Source organism: Emydura macquarii, unplaced genomic scaffold, assembly GCF_026122565.2.
Source record: "Emydura macquarii macquarii isolate MOO-44397 ecotype Brisbane River unplaced genomic scaffold, CSIRO-AGI_Emac_v2 contig_771, whole genome shotgun sequence".
Classification (NCBI taxonomy): domain Eukaryota; kingdom Metazoa; phylum Chordata; order Testudines; family Chelidae; genus Emydura; species Emydura macquarii.
Genome location: NW_027130908.1, coordinates 39074 through 58213, shown reverse-complemented (window position 1 = coordinate 58213; position 19140 = coordinate 39074). Strand labels below are relative to the sequence as shown.

At 41.5% G+C, this 19140-nt stretch overlaps 2 protein-coding genes across 2 annotated transcripts; both read right to left on the bottom strand.

Moving 5' to 3' along the window:
• Positions 1–9212: 9212 nt before the first annotated feature.
• Positions 9213–10166, bottom strand: LOC137149568 (olfactory receptor 6F1-like). Its single transcript, XM_067543082.1, has one exon. It carries the CDS (start codon positions 10164–10166, stop codon positions 9213–9215), a length of 954 nt encoding a protein of 317 aa, XP_067399183.1.
• A 7560-nt stretch (positions 10167–17726) lies between these two features.
• On the bottom strand, positions 17727–18689 carry LOC137149567 (olfactory receptor 6F1-like). The gene has a single exon (XM_067543081.1). It carries the CDS (start codon positions 18687–18689, stop codon positions 17727–17729), a length of 963 nt encoding a protein of 320 aa, XP_067399182.1.
• Between the last annotated feature and the right edge of the window lie 451 nt (positions 18690–19140).

The following is a 19140-nucleotide window of genomic DNA, read 5'->3' as shown; positions in this document are numbered from 1 at the left end:
GGTGTAACTTTGAATGGTCATGGACTGATTCATTGCCACTAGGGATAAATCTTTGGATGAATTCAGTGTTGCAGAGATTTTCTGTATCTGATCTTTAACTTCTATTGGGATGAATGGCCCGACTTCTTTCTTTCTTTCTTTCTTTCTTTCTTTCTTTCTTTCTTTCTTTCTTTCTCAGTAATTGCACTTCATATTTTTTTTCTTCTTCAGACAACACTAAAATTTGGCTCATTCAGCTGGAGATACAAAGCTGCATGGCATTTTAAAAATATTTCTTTCACACTGGTTGTGGGTGAGTCAGAGACATTGAACCAATATGAAAGGCCAGATCCCCAGTTGTTGTAAATCATCCCCTTATTACCTAGGGACAGACTTATTACCTATATGTTCTGTTCACCTGTTAACAGCATTTTTATTTAGCTGCCAACCATGTGGGACAGAGGATTTGGTGCATGAGCAGGAGATCTGGGTTCTAGTCCAATGGAGATCCTCTGTGTCCTTGGTAGGTTCATGAGAAACAGGCTTTGGCTGGGGCCTTCAACCATGTATGCATCAATTTAAAGGCACTTGTATATTTAAAACATATTCTGTGAGTATCAACAGGGCCCAAGCATAATTTTTTCAGGCCCAGTACAAACTGGTAACACAGGCCACCTCACACACATGTACCACAATCCCTCATCCCATACATAGAATCTCATAAGCCAGGAAATTTTTTTTCCTCATGCTAATAGGGATTACAGCCTGGCCCCAATAAAGTGCACCCTTTTTCCCCCTCATGTCGAGGCCTTGGGTATCAATTTTGCTACTTCCTCAGTTTTACCATCCAGCAAGTACCCTTTGGAACAGAAATAATAATGGTTGTAACAGAGCAAATCGGTTTGAAACTCTGGTGTAATTGGACAATATTAATATTAGTACCAATATTAGGACAGTATTAATTAGGACGGTATTAATATTAGGACAGTATTAATTAGTATTAATTAATTAGGACAGTATTAATCCGCACCCTGACTTAAAGCTAATTTCCCAGTTAGCAATAGGCAGACAATCTCTATTTAAATTCCCTCAAAGGAAAATTGAGTTTTCAATTGAACACACTTTTCATGGAAAATCTCTGCTATTAAAAAAAGCGAACAACATATTCTGCAAAATAGAAAACTTATTATTAATAGCAGGAGGAGGAGGAGGAAGAGGAGGAGTAAAATACGTTTTCAACAGTTTTTAATTGAAATTGGTTCTCAACTGCCAAAAAGAGAAACCTTTTTGGTTTTCACAATTTCAATGAAAGGTCATTTTTTCCCTGCTAAAATCGATCTGTCAGACTCTACATGTCTGATAATAAAAGTCACAAAACGTTTCAAGTGTAATTCATATTTCTGTTATTAAAGTTACCTGTGTATTAATATTGGCACATAGTTAGTTGAAAGAATTCACCATGTTGGTCTTTGTGGACTTTTCCCCAGCTTGTGATGCGTCTGATTCTCCTGCACTCGGATTCTTTGCTCATCTTTCTATCCTGCCCCCATCTCTGTGTTATCCAGAAGCAGTTTTCATGTCCTTGCAGTGAATTTCCTGAGTCTCTCGGCAGTTCCAGGCAGACAGAGATCCACTCCACAGAGGCGTGCTTCCTGCTGCACACATCGAGCAGCCTTGGGCAACAGACAAAGGACTGAATGGGATGACAGACTGAAAACCTCTCCCAGCTCTACAGCTGATCCTGGCTTCTGCAGGCTTCAGAGAAGGTCACAGCCCAGGATGTTCCTGGCCGGGGGCTAAGTAGCTGAATCTGCTCTCCAGGGCTGTGAGGCCAGCTCTGATCTCACCTCCGGAGCAAACTGACAACCAGGCCCAGCCGACCCCAATTTCCCAGAGGGGGAACAACACCTGCCCATGATCTCAGAGGATGACAGCATCTCTGGAAGGACCGTTAGCTAAAAACAAGGCAGGGCTGAGTCCCAAAGCGTGTCCCAAAGTCGTTGCAGAAGAAAACAGAGATTTCTAACACACACCTGAGCTACAATAGCTAAGAGCCCAATGGCACCAGGCTCTCAGCTGGCCTAGAGTAGCCTGTTCCTTCCTTAACTCCACACAAGCACCTCCGGGAGAGCAAAGATTTTTTTTCCCTCCTGCCTTGCACCATCAACTCTTGATATGCAGCCAGAAGAGGACCACATAGCTCAAACTTCTCTGGCTGCCTGACGTTGATGTCCAAAGATTACCCATCAGCAAAGACTAAAAATTAAGGGCCAAGTCCTGAGCTGGTGTAAATTGATGCAGTTCCATTGAGTTCAGAGGAGTTTGAGCTATTTACGCCAACTGCGGATGTGGGCCTTTGATTTCTGTTGAGGTATCTCAATTTTCACCAGCTGGGAAATCTAGCCTAAGACACAGTTATAAATCCATATTCTTTGCCCATAAATACACATACGCATAGAAATGTACACATAAAACCACACACAATAGTGCACATTCACAACACATGTGAAATCACACAATACTTTTCACAAATAAATGCACAATATTATGTGTTCACGAACATTCACAATAATGCACACTCAGAAAGACACTTGCCCTCCAGAACAAGAGTTGACAATGCACACAAAACTCACACACTATTTTTCAGCAACAAACACATGATTTCAGCTTAGGAACACACTCACCTTGACAACGTCACACATGTGAGCAATGATCTTGGCTAGCAAACACATACTGAAAGCAGAGTCTCAGAAACATGCATGTACAATGTAATATGAGAAAAAGAAACACATAAACCAGATCTATGCTAGAAACTTTTGCCACTTTGGCCATGTCAGTTAAGAAGTGTGTGTGTTTTTGCTACATTTCTATACCAGTAAAACCACTAGTGGAAACAAGGTTAAATCAGTTTAAAAGTGCTTCAGCAGTTTCTCTCATAGAAGCAGTGTAAAATATCCCAGCAAAACTCGTAGTAAATTTACACTGGTAGAGTTTGTTTGTATTGCTATATCAGCAAAGCTTGCCTTGTGTAGATCTGGTTGTACATGGTCTGGCTATACATTGTTCCTCTCTCTTCCTCTCATATAAACACACACACACTTACATGAACATAGATTCTCCTTCATTTAGTGCCATGGGATAATGTTATCAACCCCACAAGTGATTTAGGAACCTAAGTCTTATTTTCAAACGTGACTTTGGCACTTCTGAATATTACATGGCCAGATTTTTAAAGGTATTTAGGTGCGTAAAGGGGATTAGCTAAAGCATCTAAGTACTCAATGCCCATTGAAATCAACGAGTGTTAGGTACCTAGAAGTTTTTGAAAATCCCACAAGACACCCAAATACCTTTAAAACCTGTCCTCAGTGACTAGGGCACTTGTGAAAATGGGATCTTGATTTCTAAGTCACATATGTGGTTTTGCAAATGTTACTCCTCGCTATGAGTCAGCCATCAGCCAGACGCAGATATGAATGCTCACGATGGTGGCATACCGCACCAGGTGTTGGGTGACCATACGGCAGTTGAAGAACATGACTTCAAAGAAGAAGAGCTCTGTGGAGTCCACCAGGAAGTGGATGTAGGCCTTCATTGAAGGCTGGGGAAGGAACAGGTCTTCCGATTGCTTACCATGTTGGCCAACATCTTGAGGATGACCATGCTGGTGAGAGGGATCTCCAGGAGGGTGAGGATGGTGATGAAGGGACATAACGGACTGGTGATTCTGGAGAAGAAGGCCCAGAGATTTTGGCTTTGAAATAAACTGTTATTTCATGTAAATAATCCAGATCCCAGAAAGACAGAGTAATTCCAATGCACCAATTGTAGGGCTTTATTTGACTGGGACAGGAGAGTAATGGAGAGAGTGTACGGGTCTGACACCAGTTTGGTTTTAGCCTTAAGCCCTACCTATAACCATAACCCATACCCAATAGGGACATAAGCATGAGTTTATCTTTAAACCTTCAATGGGGCCAATTTATGTTTAAATTTAAGAATGTGCGGAAATGGCTTTTGGGATCAACACCTTTGTGCAGAATATTCAAAGTGAGTTTTAAATTCATAATCATAAATATTTGTACCAGATGCAGAGGTGGTGTAGATTTTAAAGATCTGCTCACTTCAGCATTAACAGCAGCATTGCCAGCAGATTGAGGGAAGGGGTTATTCCCCTCTATTTGCCATTGGTGAGGCCACTTTAGAGTATTGTGTCCAGTTTTGGGCCCCTCACTACAGAAAGGATGTGGACAAATTGGAGAGTCCAGTGGAGGGCAACGAACATTATTAGTGGGCTGAAGCACAAGACTTATGAGGAGAGGCTGAGGGAACTAGACTATTTTAGTCTACAGAAGAGAAGAATGAGGGGGGATTTCATAGCAGCCTTCAACTACCTGAAGGGGGGTTCCAGAGAGGATGGAGCTAGGCTGTTCTCACCACTGAAGTAAGTGAGCGGGCACTCATCAAGGATATGCAGTCTGAAGCTGACCACATCTACAGCATGGGTTATTAGAGAAACCCCCTTTGCAGAGATTGGCTGCACAATTGCCCTGTCCTGTTTGTAACTGATTCAGGGAACACCACAGGTGCCTTGACTGATCAAAACATGGTAGGCATATGATGGGTTTGATGAAGAGAAGGTGATTAACGACAGTCATCACTTAGCACTCATTATACCAAACAGATTCTACCATCATGTCCTACGGTGGCCTAAGTGACCATTTAGATGACAGGTGAATTGGCGAATGGTTGAAGAGGTCTGAGTGCAGAGGCAAGTCACTCTTCTCATGGATCTTGGCCAAGAACACGATGGAGGCCTCTTCATGATGAATATGGGGCAGTGCTCTGTTACCCAGCCATGGAAACAGAGTTGCACGTAAAGTCCTGGTAGCAATGTGCATAGTCAGTGACGCATTCAGCCAAGATTTTCCAAGATGGCTTCTAGCATATTCCATCTGCACAAAGCAAATGCAAGCCACGAGTCAAATATTTTCTTAAATAGCCATTACCTGAAGCCCAACCTAAACTTGGTTTACCTTGCCAGGACATTGGATAGGTCATTGATATAGCACAACGACTTTAGGAAGACAACAGCCAAAGTTAGCGTTCCTAGCTTCTGATTTATATTCATTACTATCAACTTCCCCTTTCTCCCACTTGTTTTATTGGCCATCTTTTTTACCAGTATGGCCTTGTTCCTTGAAGATGCATGGCATCACTCAAGTTCCCACTAATGGAAAACAAAGTTCATATAGTAAACATAAGGAGAGGAACTAGATTGTGTAAGTGGGATTTTCAAAGAACATAAGAATGAGCATACTGGATCAGACCTACGGTCCATCTATCCCAGTATCCTGTCTTCTGTGCCAGATGCTTCAGAGAGAATGAACAGCACAGGACAATTATCAAGTGATCCATCCCCTGTCATCCTGTCCCTGCTTCTGGCAGTCAGAGGTTTAGGGACACACCTGACCGCATCCCTGACCATCTTGGCTAATAGCCAGTAATGGAGCTATCCTCCATGAACGTATCTAATTCTTTTTTGAACCTGGTTATACTTTTGGCCTTCGCAACATGCTCTGGCAATGAGTTCACAGGTTGACTGTGCTTTGTGTGAAGAAGTGTTTCCTTTCTTTTGTTTTATAATTGATGAGTATTAAAATCATCCAGTGATCCCTATTCCTTGTGCTATATATAACATTTCCTTATTCACTTTCTCCACACCATTCATGATTGTATAGACCTCTATGATATACCCCCTCACTCATCTCTTTTTCAAGCTGAACAATTCCAGTCCTTTAAATCTCTCCTCACAGAGAAGCTATTCCATACCCCTAATCATTTGAGTTGCCCTTTTTTTTTTAACTTTTCCAATTCTAATATATCTTTTTTAAGTTGGTGTGACCAATACTGCACTCAGTATTCAAATCGTTGGTTTATATAGCGATGATATTCTATTTTCAGTTTTGTTATCTATCCTTTTCCTTATGGTTTCTAATATTCTGTTAGCACTTTTGACCACCACTGCATATTGAGAGAAGGTTTTCAGAGAACTATCCACAATTACTCCAGGACCTCTTTCTTGAGCGGTAACAACTGATTTAGACCCCATAATTTTTATATGTAGAGTTGGGATTGTGTTTTCTAATGTGCATTACTTTGTGTTGATCAATATTGAATTTCATTTGTCATTTTGTTGCCCTGTCACCTAGTTTTGTGAGATCCTTTTATAGCACTTTGCAGTCTGCTTTGGATTTATCTATCTTGAGTAATTTTGTATCATCTGTGAACTTTGCCACCTCACTGCTTATTCCTTTTTCCAGAACGTTTATGAATATGTTGGACAGCACTGGTCCCAATACAGATCCTCCGAGGACACCAATATTTACCTCTTTCTGTTGTGAAATCTGACCATTTATTCCTAGACTGTGTTTCCTGTGTTATAATGAGTTACTGATCATGAGAGAACCTTCCCTCTTATCCCATGACTCCCCACTATGCTGAAAAGACTTTGGGGAGGTACATTGTCAAAGGCTTTCTGAAAGTCCAAGTACACCAGATCCATTTGATCCCCGTTGTCCACATGTTTGTTGACCCCTCAAATAGGGTTGGTCCTGCTTTGAGCAGGGGGTTAGATTAGATGACCTCCTTAGGTCCCTTCCAACCCAAATATTCTATGATTCTATGAAATAATACTAATAAATTGGTGAGGCAGGATATCCCTTTACAAAAGACCTGTTGACTCTTCTCCAACATATCAGGTTCATCTATGTGTCTATTTTAGTCTGTTCTTTACTCTAGTTTCAACCAAATTGCCTGGTACTGAAGACAGGCTTACTGGCCTGGGAATACTAGGGTCGCCTCTGTCGCCTTTTTGAAGAATTAACATTATATTAGCTATCCACCAGACCTCTGGTACCAAGGCCAATTTACGCAATAGTTTAAATATCATAGTTAGTAGGTCTGGAAATTTCATATTTGACCTCCATCAGAACTCTTGTGTGAGCAATATCTGGTGCTGGTTAATGTATTGATTTGTTCCAAAACCTTCTCTATTGACACCTCAATCTGGGACAGTTTTTCAGAAGCCTAAAGAAGTTTGCTACCTAACATCTATTCAGATTCAATGGGAGTTGGGCAATTAATTCCCACAGGCTGCTTTGAAAATGCCTCCATGAAACTAGAGCTAATGTCTGAGCTTCTGTGTGTCTGTGCTTTTCTCGTATGTGGTGCTGGTATGTGCCCTCTGGTGTCACCTGCACCAAGGTAGCTTGCAGCTACTTGATTCCACAGACTTCGATGTTACCAATAAAAAAAGACTACATACTCAGTTTGATGGTGAAGGCTCAGCTAGTTTTTGGTCAACAAAACACACACGAAGGTCTGGGTTCACTAAAACATGTAATTCCCGTGACAAGGTGTTGGCTCAATCAATATAATGTTGTCCCCTCGGCCAATACAAAGTTGTCCCTCCTATTACTTTTATACACTTTTATCCTTTTATACAGGGAGACAAACAAGTTATGTATCACATCCACATATTACTGCTCTTGTACCTTATAGTCCTAACAAACAATCCTTTTCTATTATCCTGTCATCCTGTCCTGATCTTTACAAGGCGTCAGTGTGTTCCTCTACCACCCTGTAGGAATTTGTTTATATAGTTACTTAAGTGTTTTGAGTTTTCCCACAACATGCTTTCAGGTCAGGAATGTGCTTATTGGTTAGCTGACATTCTGACAAGGCCTACTTTGGTTAAGAACATAAGAACATCGGAACGGCCATACTGGATCAGACCAATGGTCCACCTAGCCCAGCATCTTATCTTCCGACAGTGGCGAATGCCAGGTGCTTCAGAGGCAATGTACAGAACTGGCAATCGAGTGACCCATTCCGTGTCGTTCACTTCCAACTCTGGGCAATCGGAAGCAAGGGTGATTCGGAGCATGGGGTTGCATCCCTTCAGAACTCTAGGGCGTATCCCATCTAATCCTGGAAATGTATTACAGTTTAATTTAGTAATTTGTTCCAATGTCTCCTCTACTGACACCTCAATCTGGGAAAGTTCCTCAGATTTGTCACTTGAAAAAAATGGCTCAGGTGTGGAAAACTCCCTCACCTCCTCTGAAATGAAGATGGATGCAAAGAATTCATTTAGCTTCTCTGCAATGGCCTTATCTTCCTTGAATGCTCCTGTAACATGTCAATCAGCTAGTGGCCCCACTGAATGTTTAGCAGGCTTCATGCTTCTGCTGGACTTCATTTATTTTTCGCTGTTAGTCTTTGAGTCTTTGGCAAGATGCTCTTCAAATTCTTTTTGAGCCTGCCAATTAAACTTTCACAAATGACTTTCCAGAGCTGATTCTCTTTTCTAGTTTCCTCAGTAGGATTTAAGTTCCTATTTTTAAATGATGCCTTTTTGCCTCTTACTGATTTTTTTACTTTGCTGTTTAGCCACGGTTGCATTTTTCAGGTCTTCTTACTATATTGTTGTTTTTATTTGGAGTATACCTTTAATTTGAACCTGTATTATGGTGATTGTAAAAAGTTTCCATGCAGTTTTTTAATTTCACTTTTGTGACTGTATCTTTTAATTTCCATTAAACTAGGTTCATAATGTTAGCTATGCCAAGGGCCCCAGCAAGGTCTAAAACACCCAGTGGGAGTTGGAAACCTAGCTTCCTTGGGCATAACGTAATTAACAATGCATCAATCCACAGAGATTTTGCAAAGAAACATTCAAACCTAGCATGGAGGGTAGTGAAGTACTGGAATGGGTTAACTAGGGAGGTGGTGGAATCTCCATCCTTAGAGGTTTTTAAGGCCCCGCTTGACAAAGCCCTGGCTGGGATGATTTAGCTGAAGTTAGTCCTGCTTTGAGCAGGGGGTTGGACTAGATACCTCCTGAGGTCCCTTCCAACTCTAATATTCTGTGATTCTATGATCTTGGAAACGCCAGCATCAAAAAATTTACCTCTTTCCACTTGAGGCCATCTGTGAGTGAATAGCAGGTTCTTATAGTAAATGATGAAAGCTGTAAAACAAAGATAGAATGGCATGCACAAAGGAAATATTACATTAGGTTTTGGCGTAGGATGTAGATGTCCAAGTGCCATTGCAAGAGGAAAGGATTGGTTGTCCCTTGAAAAACCCATGACTTAATCCTTTTGCCTCATATTTAGCTATATCAGTTGCCTTCAGGACATTGTAATTAAAGCGATGGTCCTTTTCTACTAGACCCTGGCTTTTCTAAACTCGCTTAACATAACCCTGACTGTCTTTCCCAAGGCTTCCTTCACATCTTTGTTTCTTAGAGTGTAAATGAAAGGGTTTAGTAGAGGAGTGACAATAGTGTTAAAGATGTTGATTGTTTTGTTCAAATATAATGTATCCTTTGCAGAAGGCTTGACAAAAAGAAAAATGGCGGAGCTGTACCAGATAGTCACAACGGTGAGATGGGCAGAACAAGTGGAAAAGGCCTTTTGCCAGCCTTTGGCTGATGGGAGTCTCAGGATGGTGGCGATAATGTAAATATAAGAGACCAGGGTTATTGCACATGAGATCATGACAACAATGAATGAGTCGATGAACGTTGCCAGCTCAACGAGGCGCGTGTCCGTGCAGGAGAGCGCTATCCAGGAATCTATGTTACAAAGGAAATGATTGATGACATTAGGGCCACAGAACGACAACCTGGATATTAGCGACACCAGCACAGAGATAGCCAGGAACCCACACAGCCAAGAGAGGAAAGCCAGCTGAGCAGAGAAAGTGCTGTTCATGAGGGAGCTATAGCGCAGTGGGTGGCATATGGCCAGATAGCGGTCATAGGCCATTGCAGCAAGGAGGAAACATTCTGTGGCCCCCAAGGAGAGGAGAATAAACAATTGCAGGAGACAGACAGTGAAAGAGATAGTTTGGTTTGTGCCCAGGATGACACCAATAGCCTTGGGGACACATGCTGTGGTGTACCAGATCTCCAGGAAGGAGAGATTGCAGAGGAAGAAGTACATGGGGGTGTGCAGGCGTGGTTCTGTCCTCACTAGGGCAATGATGGAGACGTTCCCGATGATTGTCAGGACGTACATCATAGAAAACGCCCCAGCTAGGGACATCCGGAAATACCAAGTGCCAGGAAAGCCCAGGAGAACGAATTTCTGCACGTTGGTTTGGTTTCTTATTAACATCTCAGCCATGACGTCCATCTGTCAAGACACGAGAGATCATAAGGCATTTCACCATGCTGTGCACAGAGACTTGGTTATGCAGATGTGCAGCCCCTAGAAGGTACTAAATTTAAGGGAAGAGAAGGGAGAATGGCTGGTCCGCTACACCATCCTGTCTTTTGCATCTTTCCATCTCTGCAGTAGAGATGAGAGGTTCACTCATCATTCCTCTAAGGCCCATGAAGATGCAAAGGGGTGGTTGACCCTTTGTTATCTTTCATGTCTTCATGATCTAGCCCATCAACCCACTCTACCCACCCGTGAGAAAATCTCATTCTTAAGCCTGTTCTTTCTTCATGTCTCACCTTGGAAGATAACTTTGCTCTCTGCTCTGGACAGAGAGGGAGTTTTTGCATAAGTAGCTCTGAAAATTGACAGGATTTCTTCTCCTAAATCACTTACACTTTTCTGACCTTCAATGGGACCTGTGTTACTTAGGCCTAGAGCTAGTAAAAAAAAAGTCAACAATACGGTTTCCCTTTGAAAAATACCGTTTTGTTAAAACTGAAATTTTTCACAGAAACACTCTAGGTTTAGCTGAAAATCTCATCGGGGGTGTCTCAGATACAGCATGGAATATCCGATTTAACAAAAACCCTGAAAAAAATTAGTTCTCAAGCCTAAGGGTTAAGGCACTTACTTGGCATGTAAGGGACCCACGTTTGAGTCTCATTTTTCTTCCACATTGGAATGAAAACAAAGTGTGAAGACATTACCTTTTCCACAAAATGGAATTCTTGTTTCTGGCCAGCCCTGCTTAGTAACTTTTGAAAACCCCACCTCAGCAACAAGGATACAACATTAGAAACTAGCAGTTCCGTTTATTATTTCTTCCATGTTTTCTGGTACAATCTTAATGTTTCACCTATGGTTTGGAAACCATTGTAGTAAGCACTAGAAAAACACAGCATAGAAGCCTTCCCTATTCCAAACAGTCTAAACTACAAGACAGACAAGCCAGTAGAAACAAACAACAATGATGCAGCTTCCCAGACGTACAGTGCGATGTCTTCCCAGTTTCTATTTCACATAACAACCGCCCGCCTCTACTCACTTTGCCTGGGCTCAGCTGCACACACAGCTTACAATCTAGACTAGACAAGAACAATATTTAGGAATCATGTTCCAAGCACTGTTCAATGCCAAATGCTTAAAAAGCAACCTATAACCACCCCACTATTGCATGTATTTTTGCCACATTCTAAAAAGGCCATTGCCCCCTGAACTGAGAGAGACGTCAGTTTATGGCATGAGGAATAGAGGAATAATCAGCGTTGTAGCTCGGTTTCTTCAAAGAGGTCTAAGGCAGTCAGGTACCAGCTTTCAGTAACATTCAGTGGAAGTTGGGTGATTAACTCCCATACACGTCTTTGAAAATCCAGCTGCTATGTCTATTCTCTGGAGTTTAATTTCAATTCATTCTCATACTAAGTCAAGGATTTGAAGTGATCTGTCCAAACCAGAGAGACAACTGGGCATAGAACAAAAGAGTTCAGATTGCCTCTTTTGTGTCCTGTGTCCTGATTTCCATTATGTATGTCTTCAATCCTCCAGCTGCCCGAAGCTGGGACTGGACAACACGGGATGGATAACTCGAAATTGCTCTGTTCTGTTCATTCTGTCTGAAGCATCTGACACTGGTCACTATCAGAAGACAGGATAGTGAGCTAGATGAGCCATTGGTCTCACTCAGTATGGCTGTTCATTATCTATCTATCTATCTATCTATCTATCTATCTATCTAATCTATCAATCTATCTATCCCCATACTCACCCATCTATCTGTCTGTCTGTCTGTCTGTCTGTCTGTCTTTTTGATGAAATGGCGATTTTAGCAAAACATATTTGCATAAAACAATCTGTGATTTTCAGAAACAGAAATCTTCATTTTCCAGTATCTCAGTCATAGAAATGTAAGCCTGAAAGGCACATCGAGAAATCTAAGTCGAGCCCCTGGTGCTACAGGAGGACAAAACTGTAGGCTATACCTGACAGCTCAAATCCATTTAAACAAATCCAGTGATGGGGATTCCACACCTCACTAGGAACCTTTCCAGAGCTAAACTCCCCTTAGAGTGAGAAAGTATTTCCTAAAATGTAACCTAAATCTCTGTTGCTGCAGATTAAGCCCATTATTTCCTGTCCTAACATCAGTGAATATGGTGAACAATTGATTCCTATCATCATGATAATAACCCTTAACATATCGGATGATTGGTATAAGATTTCCAAATCTTCTCTTCTCATGATTAAATAGGTCCAGGTTTTTTTTAACCTTTCTTCATAGGTCAAGTTTTCTAAACCTTTCAGCATTTTTGTTGCTCTCCTCTGGACTCTGTCCAGTTTGTCCACATCTTTCCTACAATGTGGCTTGCAGAATTGGAGACAATACTCCAGTTGAGACCTCCCCAGTGCAAAGTAGAGTGTGACAAATACCTCCTGTGTCTTACATACCACACTCCTGTTTATATACCCCAGAATGTTGTTAGCCTTTTACTCTCTGCATCACATTGTTGACTCATATTCAATTTGTGATCCATTATAACCCCCAGATCCTTTCCATTATTACTACCACCTACCCAGTTATCCCCCTTTTTGTAATTGTGCATTTGATTTTTCCTTCCTAAGGGCAGTGCTTTGTACTTGTCTTTCTTGAATTTCATCTTGATGACTATGGACCAATTCTCTCATTTGTCACGGTTCTTTTGAATTCTAATTCTGTCCTTCAAAGTGCTTGCTATCCCGCCCAGCTTGGTGTCATCTGCAGTTTTATTAAGCACACTTTCCACTCCATTATTCAAGTCATTAACGAGAATATTGGGTAGTACTGGGACCAGGATTCTCCCTCGCAGACCCCCACAAGAGATGCCCTCCCAGTTTGACAGTGAAGCATCGATCACTGCTCTTGAAGTATGATCTTTCAACTGGTGGTGTATCCACCAGAGAGCAATTTCAGCTAGACCACATTTCTCTGATTTGCTTAGGAGAATGTCGTGTGGGACTGTGTCAGAAGCCTTCCTTACATCAACTCCTTCCCCCCATCCACTAGGCCAATAAGCCTGTCATGAAATATTTTGAGTTATTTAAAACTAAACATTTTTAGTTAACCAAAAGAACATTGCTTTTTGAAGAAAACCAAAAGGAAACCTATTGAAATTCTTGATGAAAATGAAAATATTTTTATATTTGTCTAAATATTTGATGAAAAAAATCAGTTGGCTCTATTAGTTACACAATATAAAAAAATCCTATTTCCTTTTGTTCCCCGTAGACTATACACTATATTAAAAAGAAGGATGAGTTATAGACATTCTCCCAGTAGTGAAGCAGTGACGCCTCAATGAGGCAAACCTTCAGAATGGCAGGAGAGATTTTCGGGTAGGTCACGTTACCAAGGGTATGTCTAAACTGGCGGCGGCACTGTTGGACTGATGCCGTGGGGTCGATTGAGTGGGCAGTGGAGACCTGCTCAATCAATCTCAAAAGTGACCTCCAGTCGAGGTCATAAATCCACCCCCACAAGAGGAGTAACGCAGTGTTGACCAGAGGGCATTTCCCCTCAGCGCAGTGCAGTGAAGATGCCGCAGTAAGTAAAAGCTAGTAAGTCAATGGGAGATACTCTACGTAGCTTGCGTATCTCCTGTCGACTGCCACCATCAGCGTAGACCAGTCCAAAGAAAAGCGAAGCTATTTCACAGTATAGTTGCTATCAATTCCAATCATAGCTGGCAAGTGGATCTAATTTACCAGCTCTGTGGATGGAGCTTATCAGTTTAAATTTCCTCCATAATTTTTTTCTCTCCAGAACACATACAATATCTTGGCTGCTGGTAAATGGTGCATTGCACGATGGTATGTCCTGCTTTTCCTAAACCGAGATATATATATAAATGATAGGAATATTTCTTACCTGATTCTCATTTCTATGAATGTCACTTTACACCACTGTAGCAGTGTTAAGGGGATTTATGATCTGTCCGATAATTAAAATCACTTCCATTTTATGGACCCTTTATGCTACTAGAGTGGTGTGAATTGTTGTCAGCATAAATGGGAATCTGCCACTTCAGAACCAAAAGGCGGGCAAAGTCTATAGATATTTACATCGGTTAGAATCTCTTTCCATCACCATCCAACTATCTTGACTCCTACCTACCTTGCTCATGAACAGCAGCTCAAAATGATCGCCTGCGGAGGCTGTTTTCTACTCCCTCTCAGCTCCCCATCACCCTGGAGATATTTGATCTCAACAGAATTTCACAGACTTCCCTAGAGGGTGTAACACATTCAGCTAAATCAAGACCTGGTTAAAGCATCAGTACCTGCACACAGGAAAGCAGCACACAAGTCCTATCTTTTCTACACTTGATTTATACTTGGATTTACTTGATTTATATTTGATTTATACTGTATTTATACTTGGATTTATACTTGAACGCAATCCTCTAGCACCTGATCTATTCACCAGTTAGAGATACACAGACAGAGAGCACTCCTCCAACAATGAAGAGCACCGTTTCATAAACTCATAGGTTTATATATTCCGGTGCCAGAAGGGGACATTGTGATTGTCTAGTCTGCCCTCCCGTACAACACAGAATGTCCCGTATAACCAGAGAATATCCCCAAAATAATTCCTAGAGCAGATCTTTTAGAAAAAAAAAAATCCACTCTTGATTTAAAAATTGTCCCACTGCTGGACAATCCACCAGGGACCTTAGAAAATTGTTCTAGTGATTAATCACACTCATTGTAAAAAAATAACACCTTCATTCCAGTCTGAATTTGTCTTGCTTCAACTTCCAGCCATTGGACTGTGTTAGCACTTTCTCTGCCAGCTTGCATTAGACCTTTGAGCCACAACATCACATGGGGAGCTCATGTTCAGCTGGTTATCTGCCATGATCCCCTAATCTTTTTCTGAGTCACTGCTTCCCTGGATATAGCCCCCCATCCTGTAAGTATGGCCTACATTCTTTGCTCCTAGAGGTATACATTCCTGACCAACATGGCTAATAGCCATTGAAGGACCTATCATCTGTGGACTTATCTCATTCTTTTTTTAACCCATTTATGCTTTTGGCCTTCACAACATCCGCCGGCAACAACTTCCCCAGGTTGACTCTACATTATGTGAAAAAGTACTTTCTTTTGTTTGTTTTATACCTGGTGCCTATTAAAGTCATCCAATGAAGGGGTAAATAACATGTCAAATATGCACTTTCTCAACACCATTATTTATTTTATAGACCTCTGTCAAATCCCCCCTCATTGTCTTGTTTCCAAGCAGAACAATCCCATTGGTTTTAATCTCTACTTATATGGAAGGTCTTGATTTCTGTTGCCCTTCTCGGCACTTTTTCCAGTTCTAATATATCTTTTTTTGAGATGGGGGGACCAGAGCTACATTCAGCATTCAAAGTGCTGGTTTATGTACTGACATTATGATATTTTCTGTCTTACTATCTATCCCTTTCCTAATGATTCCTAATACTCTGTTTTCCAAAAACAGTGTTAGGACTCATTAGGAAATTAGTAGATGTTTCAGAGAACTATGCACGATAACTCCAAAAATCTCTTTCTTGAGTGGTAAGATCTTGTTTAGACACCATAATTTTGTGTGTATAATTGGGATTATATTTCCTAATGTGCATTACTTTGCGTCTATCAACACGGAATTTCATCTGCCTTTTTTGTTCTCCCTTCACTCAGTTTTGTGAAATCCCATTGTAAACTTTAACTAATTTGAGTAATTTTGTATTGTCTGCAAAATTTTCCACCTCACTCTTTACCCCTTTTTACAGATCATTTATGAATATTTTGAACAGCCCAGATCCCAATACAGATCCTGGGGGGACCCTGCTATTTATCTCTCTCTCTTGTGAAAATTGACCATTTCTTCATACCCTTTGTTTCCTATATTTTTACTAGTTACTGATCCATGAGAGGACCTTTCCTCTTTTCCCATGACTCCTCACGAGCCTTTGGTGAGGAACCTTGTCAAAGGCTTTCTGAAAATCCAAGTACACTCTATCCACTGGATCACCCTGGTCCATGTGTTTGTTGACCACATCAAAAAATTCTAAAAGATTACTGAGGCATGATTTCCCTGTAACAAAGCAGTTTTGATTCTTCCCCAACATATTATATTAATCTATCTTTCTGTTCTCTACTACAGTTCAATCAATTTGTACTGAAGTTAGGCTTACTGGCCTGTAATTTTCATGACTGCCTCTGGAGCCATTTTGAAAAATCCACATTAAATTACCTATCCACCAGGCACCTGGTACAAAAGTCGATTTAAGAACTAGTTTACAAACTGCAGTTAGATGTGCTGCAATTTTATATTTGAGTTCTTTCAGAGCTCTTGGGTGAATAACATCTGCTTAATTTACCCATTTGTTTCAAAACCTCCTCTCTTGACACCTCAATCTGGGACAGTGCCTCAGGAGCCTAAGGAAGTGAGTCACCTAACATTTATTTAATTTCAAGGGGATTTGGGCAACTAATTCCCACAGGTTGCTTTTTAAATGCCACCATGAAATGAGATCTGACGTCTGTTATCAGTGTGGGTCTGTGCTTTTCTCGTATGCTGTGCCGGAGCTCCGGTGTTAGCTGCACCAGTGTAGCTTGCACCTTGTTGATTCAGCAGACTGCGATAAAAAAAGACCACATGCTCGATTCAGTGACGAAGGCTCAGCCAGGTTTATTGTCAACAATACACGGTACTAGTGCCCCACATACCAAGCTCCAGGTTCACTAACACATGTATGCTCATGACAAGTCAACATAATGTTGTCCCCTAGGCCAATACAAAGTTGTCCCTCCTATCACACTTATACACTTTTAGCCTTTGACACAAACAAGTTACGTATTAAACCCATATGTTGTTATCATTCTTGTTCTTTGTAGTTCAAACCATACATCCTCATCCATTATTCTGTCATTCCACCCTTATCTTTACAAGACGTTTGTGTGTTCCTCTACCACCCTGTTAGCAATGCATTTATATATTTACTTAAGAGATCTGTGTGTCCCAGCACCATCCTCTCAGGACAGGAATGTGCTTATTTCATTAACTGATATTCTGACATAGCCTATTTTGGTTCATATTTTTACCCATGATGGGGGTCCCAGCAAGGCCTAGAACAGTCAATGGGAGTTGGGACCCAAACTCCCTTAGGCATGATACAAATCCTGGAAAGTGACATTCAAACCTAACGTCTTGGAATGTACAGCATAAAAAACGTGCCTTCTCTCACTTGAGTTCATCTGTGCGTGAATATCAGGTTGTGATAGTAATTATAAGAAACTGTAAACAAAAATCATGGTCGTGTGCATGAAGGAAGTGTTACATTAAGGTTTGGGGAAGGATGTTGGCATTCAAATGCAATTGTAATAGAAAAGGACTTTGCTGTCTTTTGAAAATCTATGACTTAATCCTTTTGCCTCATATTCAGCTATATCAGTGACCTTTAGGACATTGTAATTACACTTCTGGTCCTTTTGATGATATTTCTACTATATCCCGGGTGTTTGAAAACCACTTAACACTCTTCTGACTGTCTTTCCCAAGGCTTCCTTCACCTCTTTGTTTCTTAGAGTGTAAATAAATGGGTTTAATAGCGGAGTTACAATAGTGTTAAAGATGTTGATTGTTTTGTTCAAATCCAGTGAGCTCTGTGTAGAAGGCTTGACATACAGAAAAATGCCAGTGCCGTACCAAATAGTCACAACGGTGAGATGGGCAGAGCAAGTGGAAAAGGCCTTTTTCCGGCCTTGGGCTGATGGGATTCTCAAGATGGTGGTGATAATGTAAAAGTAGGAGACCAGGGTTATGACGCATGAGATCATGACAACAATGAATGAGTCGATGAATGTTGCCAGCTCAACGAGGCGCGTGTCCGTGCAGGAGAGCGCTACCCAGGAATCTATGTCACAAATGAAATGATTGATGACGTTAGGGCCACAGAAAGACAACCTGGATATTAGTACAGCCATAACTGAGATAGCCAGGAACCCACACAGCCAAGAGAGGAAGGCCAGCTGAGCAGAGAAGGTGCCATTCATGAGGGAGCTGTAGCGCAGTGGGTGGCATATGGCCAAGTAGCGGTCATAGGCCATGACAGCCAGGAGGAAACATTCTGTAGAACCCAAGGAGAGGAAAAAAAACAATTGCAGAAGGCAGCCAGTGAAAGAGATGGTTTGGCTCATGCCTACGATGACAGCAATAGCCTTGGGGACACATGTTGTGGTGTACCAGATCTCCAGGAAGGAGAGATTGCAGAGGAAGAAGTACATGGGGGTGCGTAGGCGTCGGTGTGTCCTCACAACAGCTATGATGGACACGTTCCCCGTGATCGTCAGGAAGAACATAACAGAAAACACCCCAGCAAGGGACATCTGGAAATACCAAGTGCCGGGAAAGCCCAAGAGGATGAACTCCTGCACACTGGTTTGGTTTCTTATTTCTGTCCCAGCCATGACATCCATCTGTCAAGACACAAGAGGTCATAAAGCATTTTAACATGTTGAACACACATTTGGATATGGAAGGTGCAGACTGCAGATGTCTGGTACTAAAGCTATGAGAAGAGACGAGAAAATGGGTGCTACTCAACACTGTCCTGCCTTATGCATCTTTCCACCTCCACAGTAGAGATGGGATCTCCACTCATCATTCTTCTAAGGCCCATGAGGATGCACTGGGGGTGGCTGACCCTATGGTGTCTTTTCTCTCTTGCTGATTTAACCCATCAACCCCACTCTACCCACTCATGAGAAAGCCTTGTTATTAGGCCTATTCTCTTCATGCCTCACCTTGGGAGATAACTTTTCTCTCTGCTCCCCACAGAGTGCCAGTTTTTGCACAAATCCCACTGAAAGTTGACAGGATTTATACTCCTAAATCACTTACAATCTTCTGACCTTCACA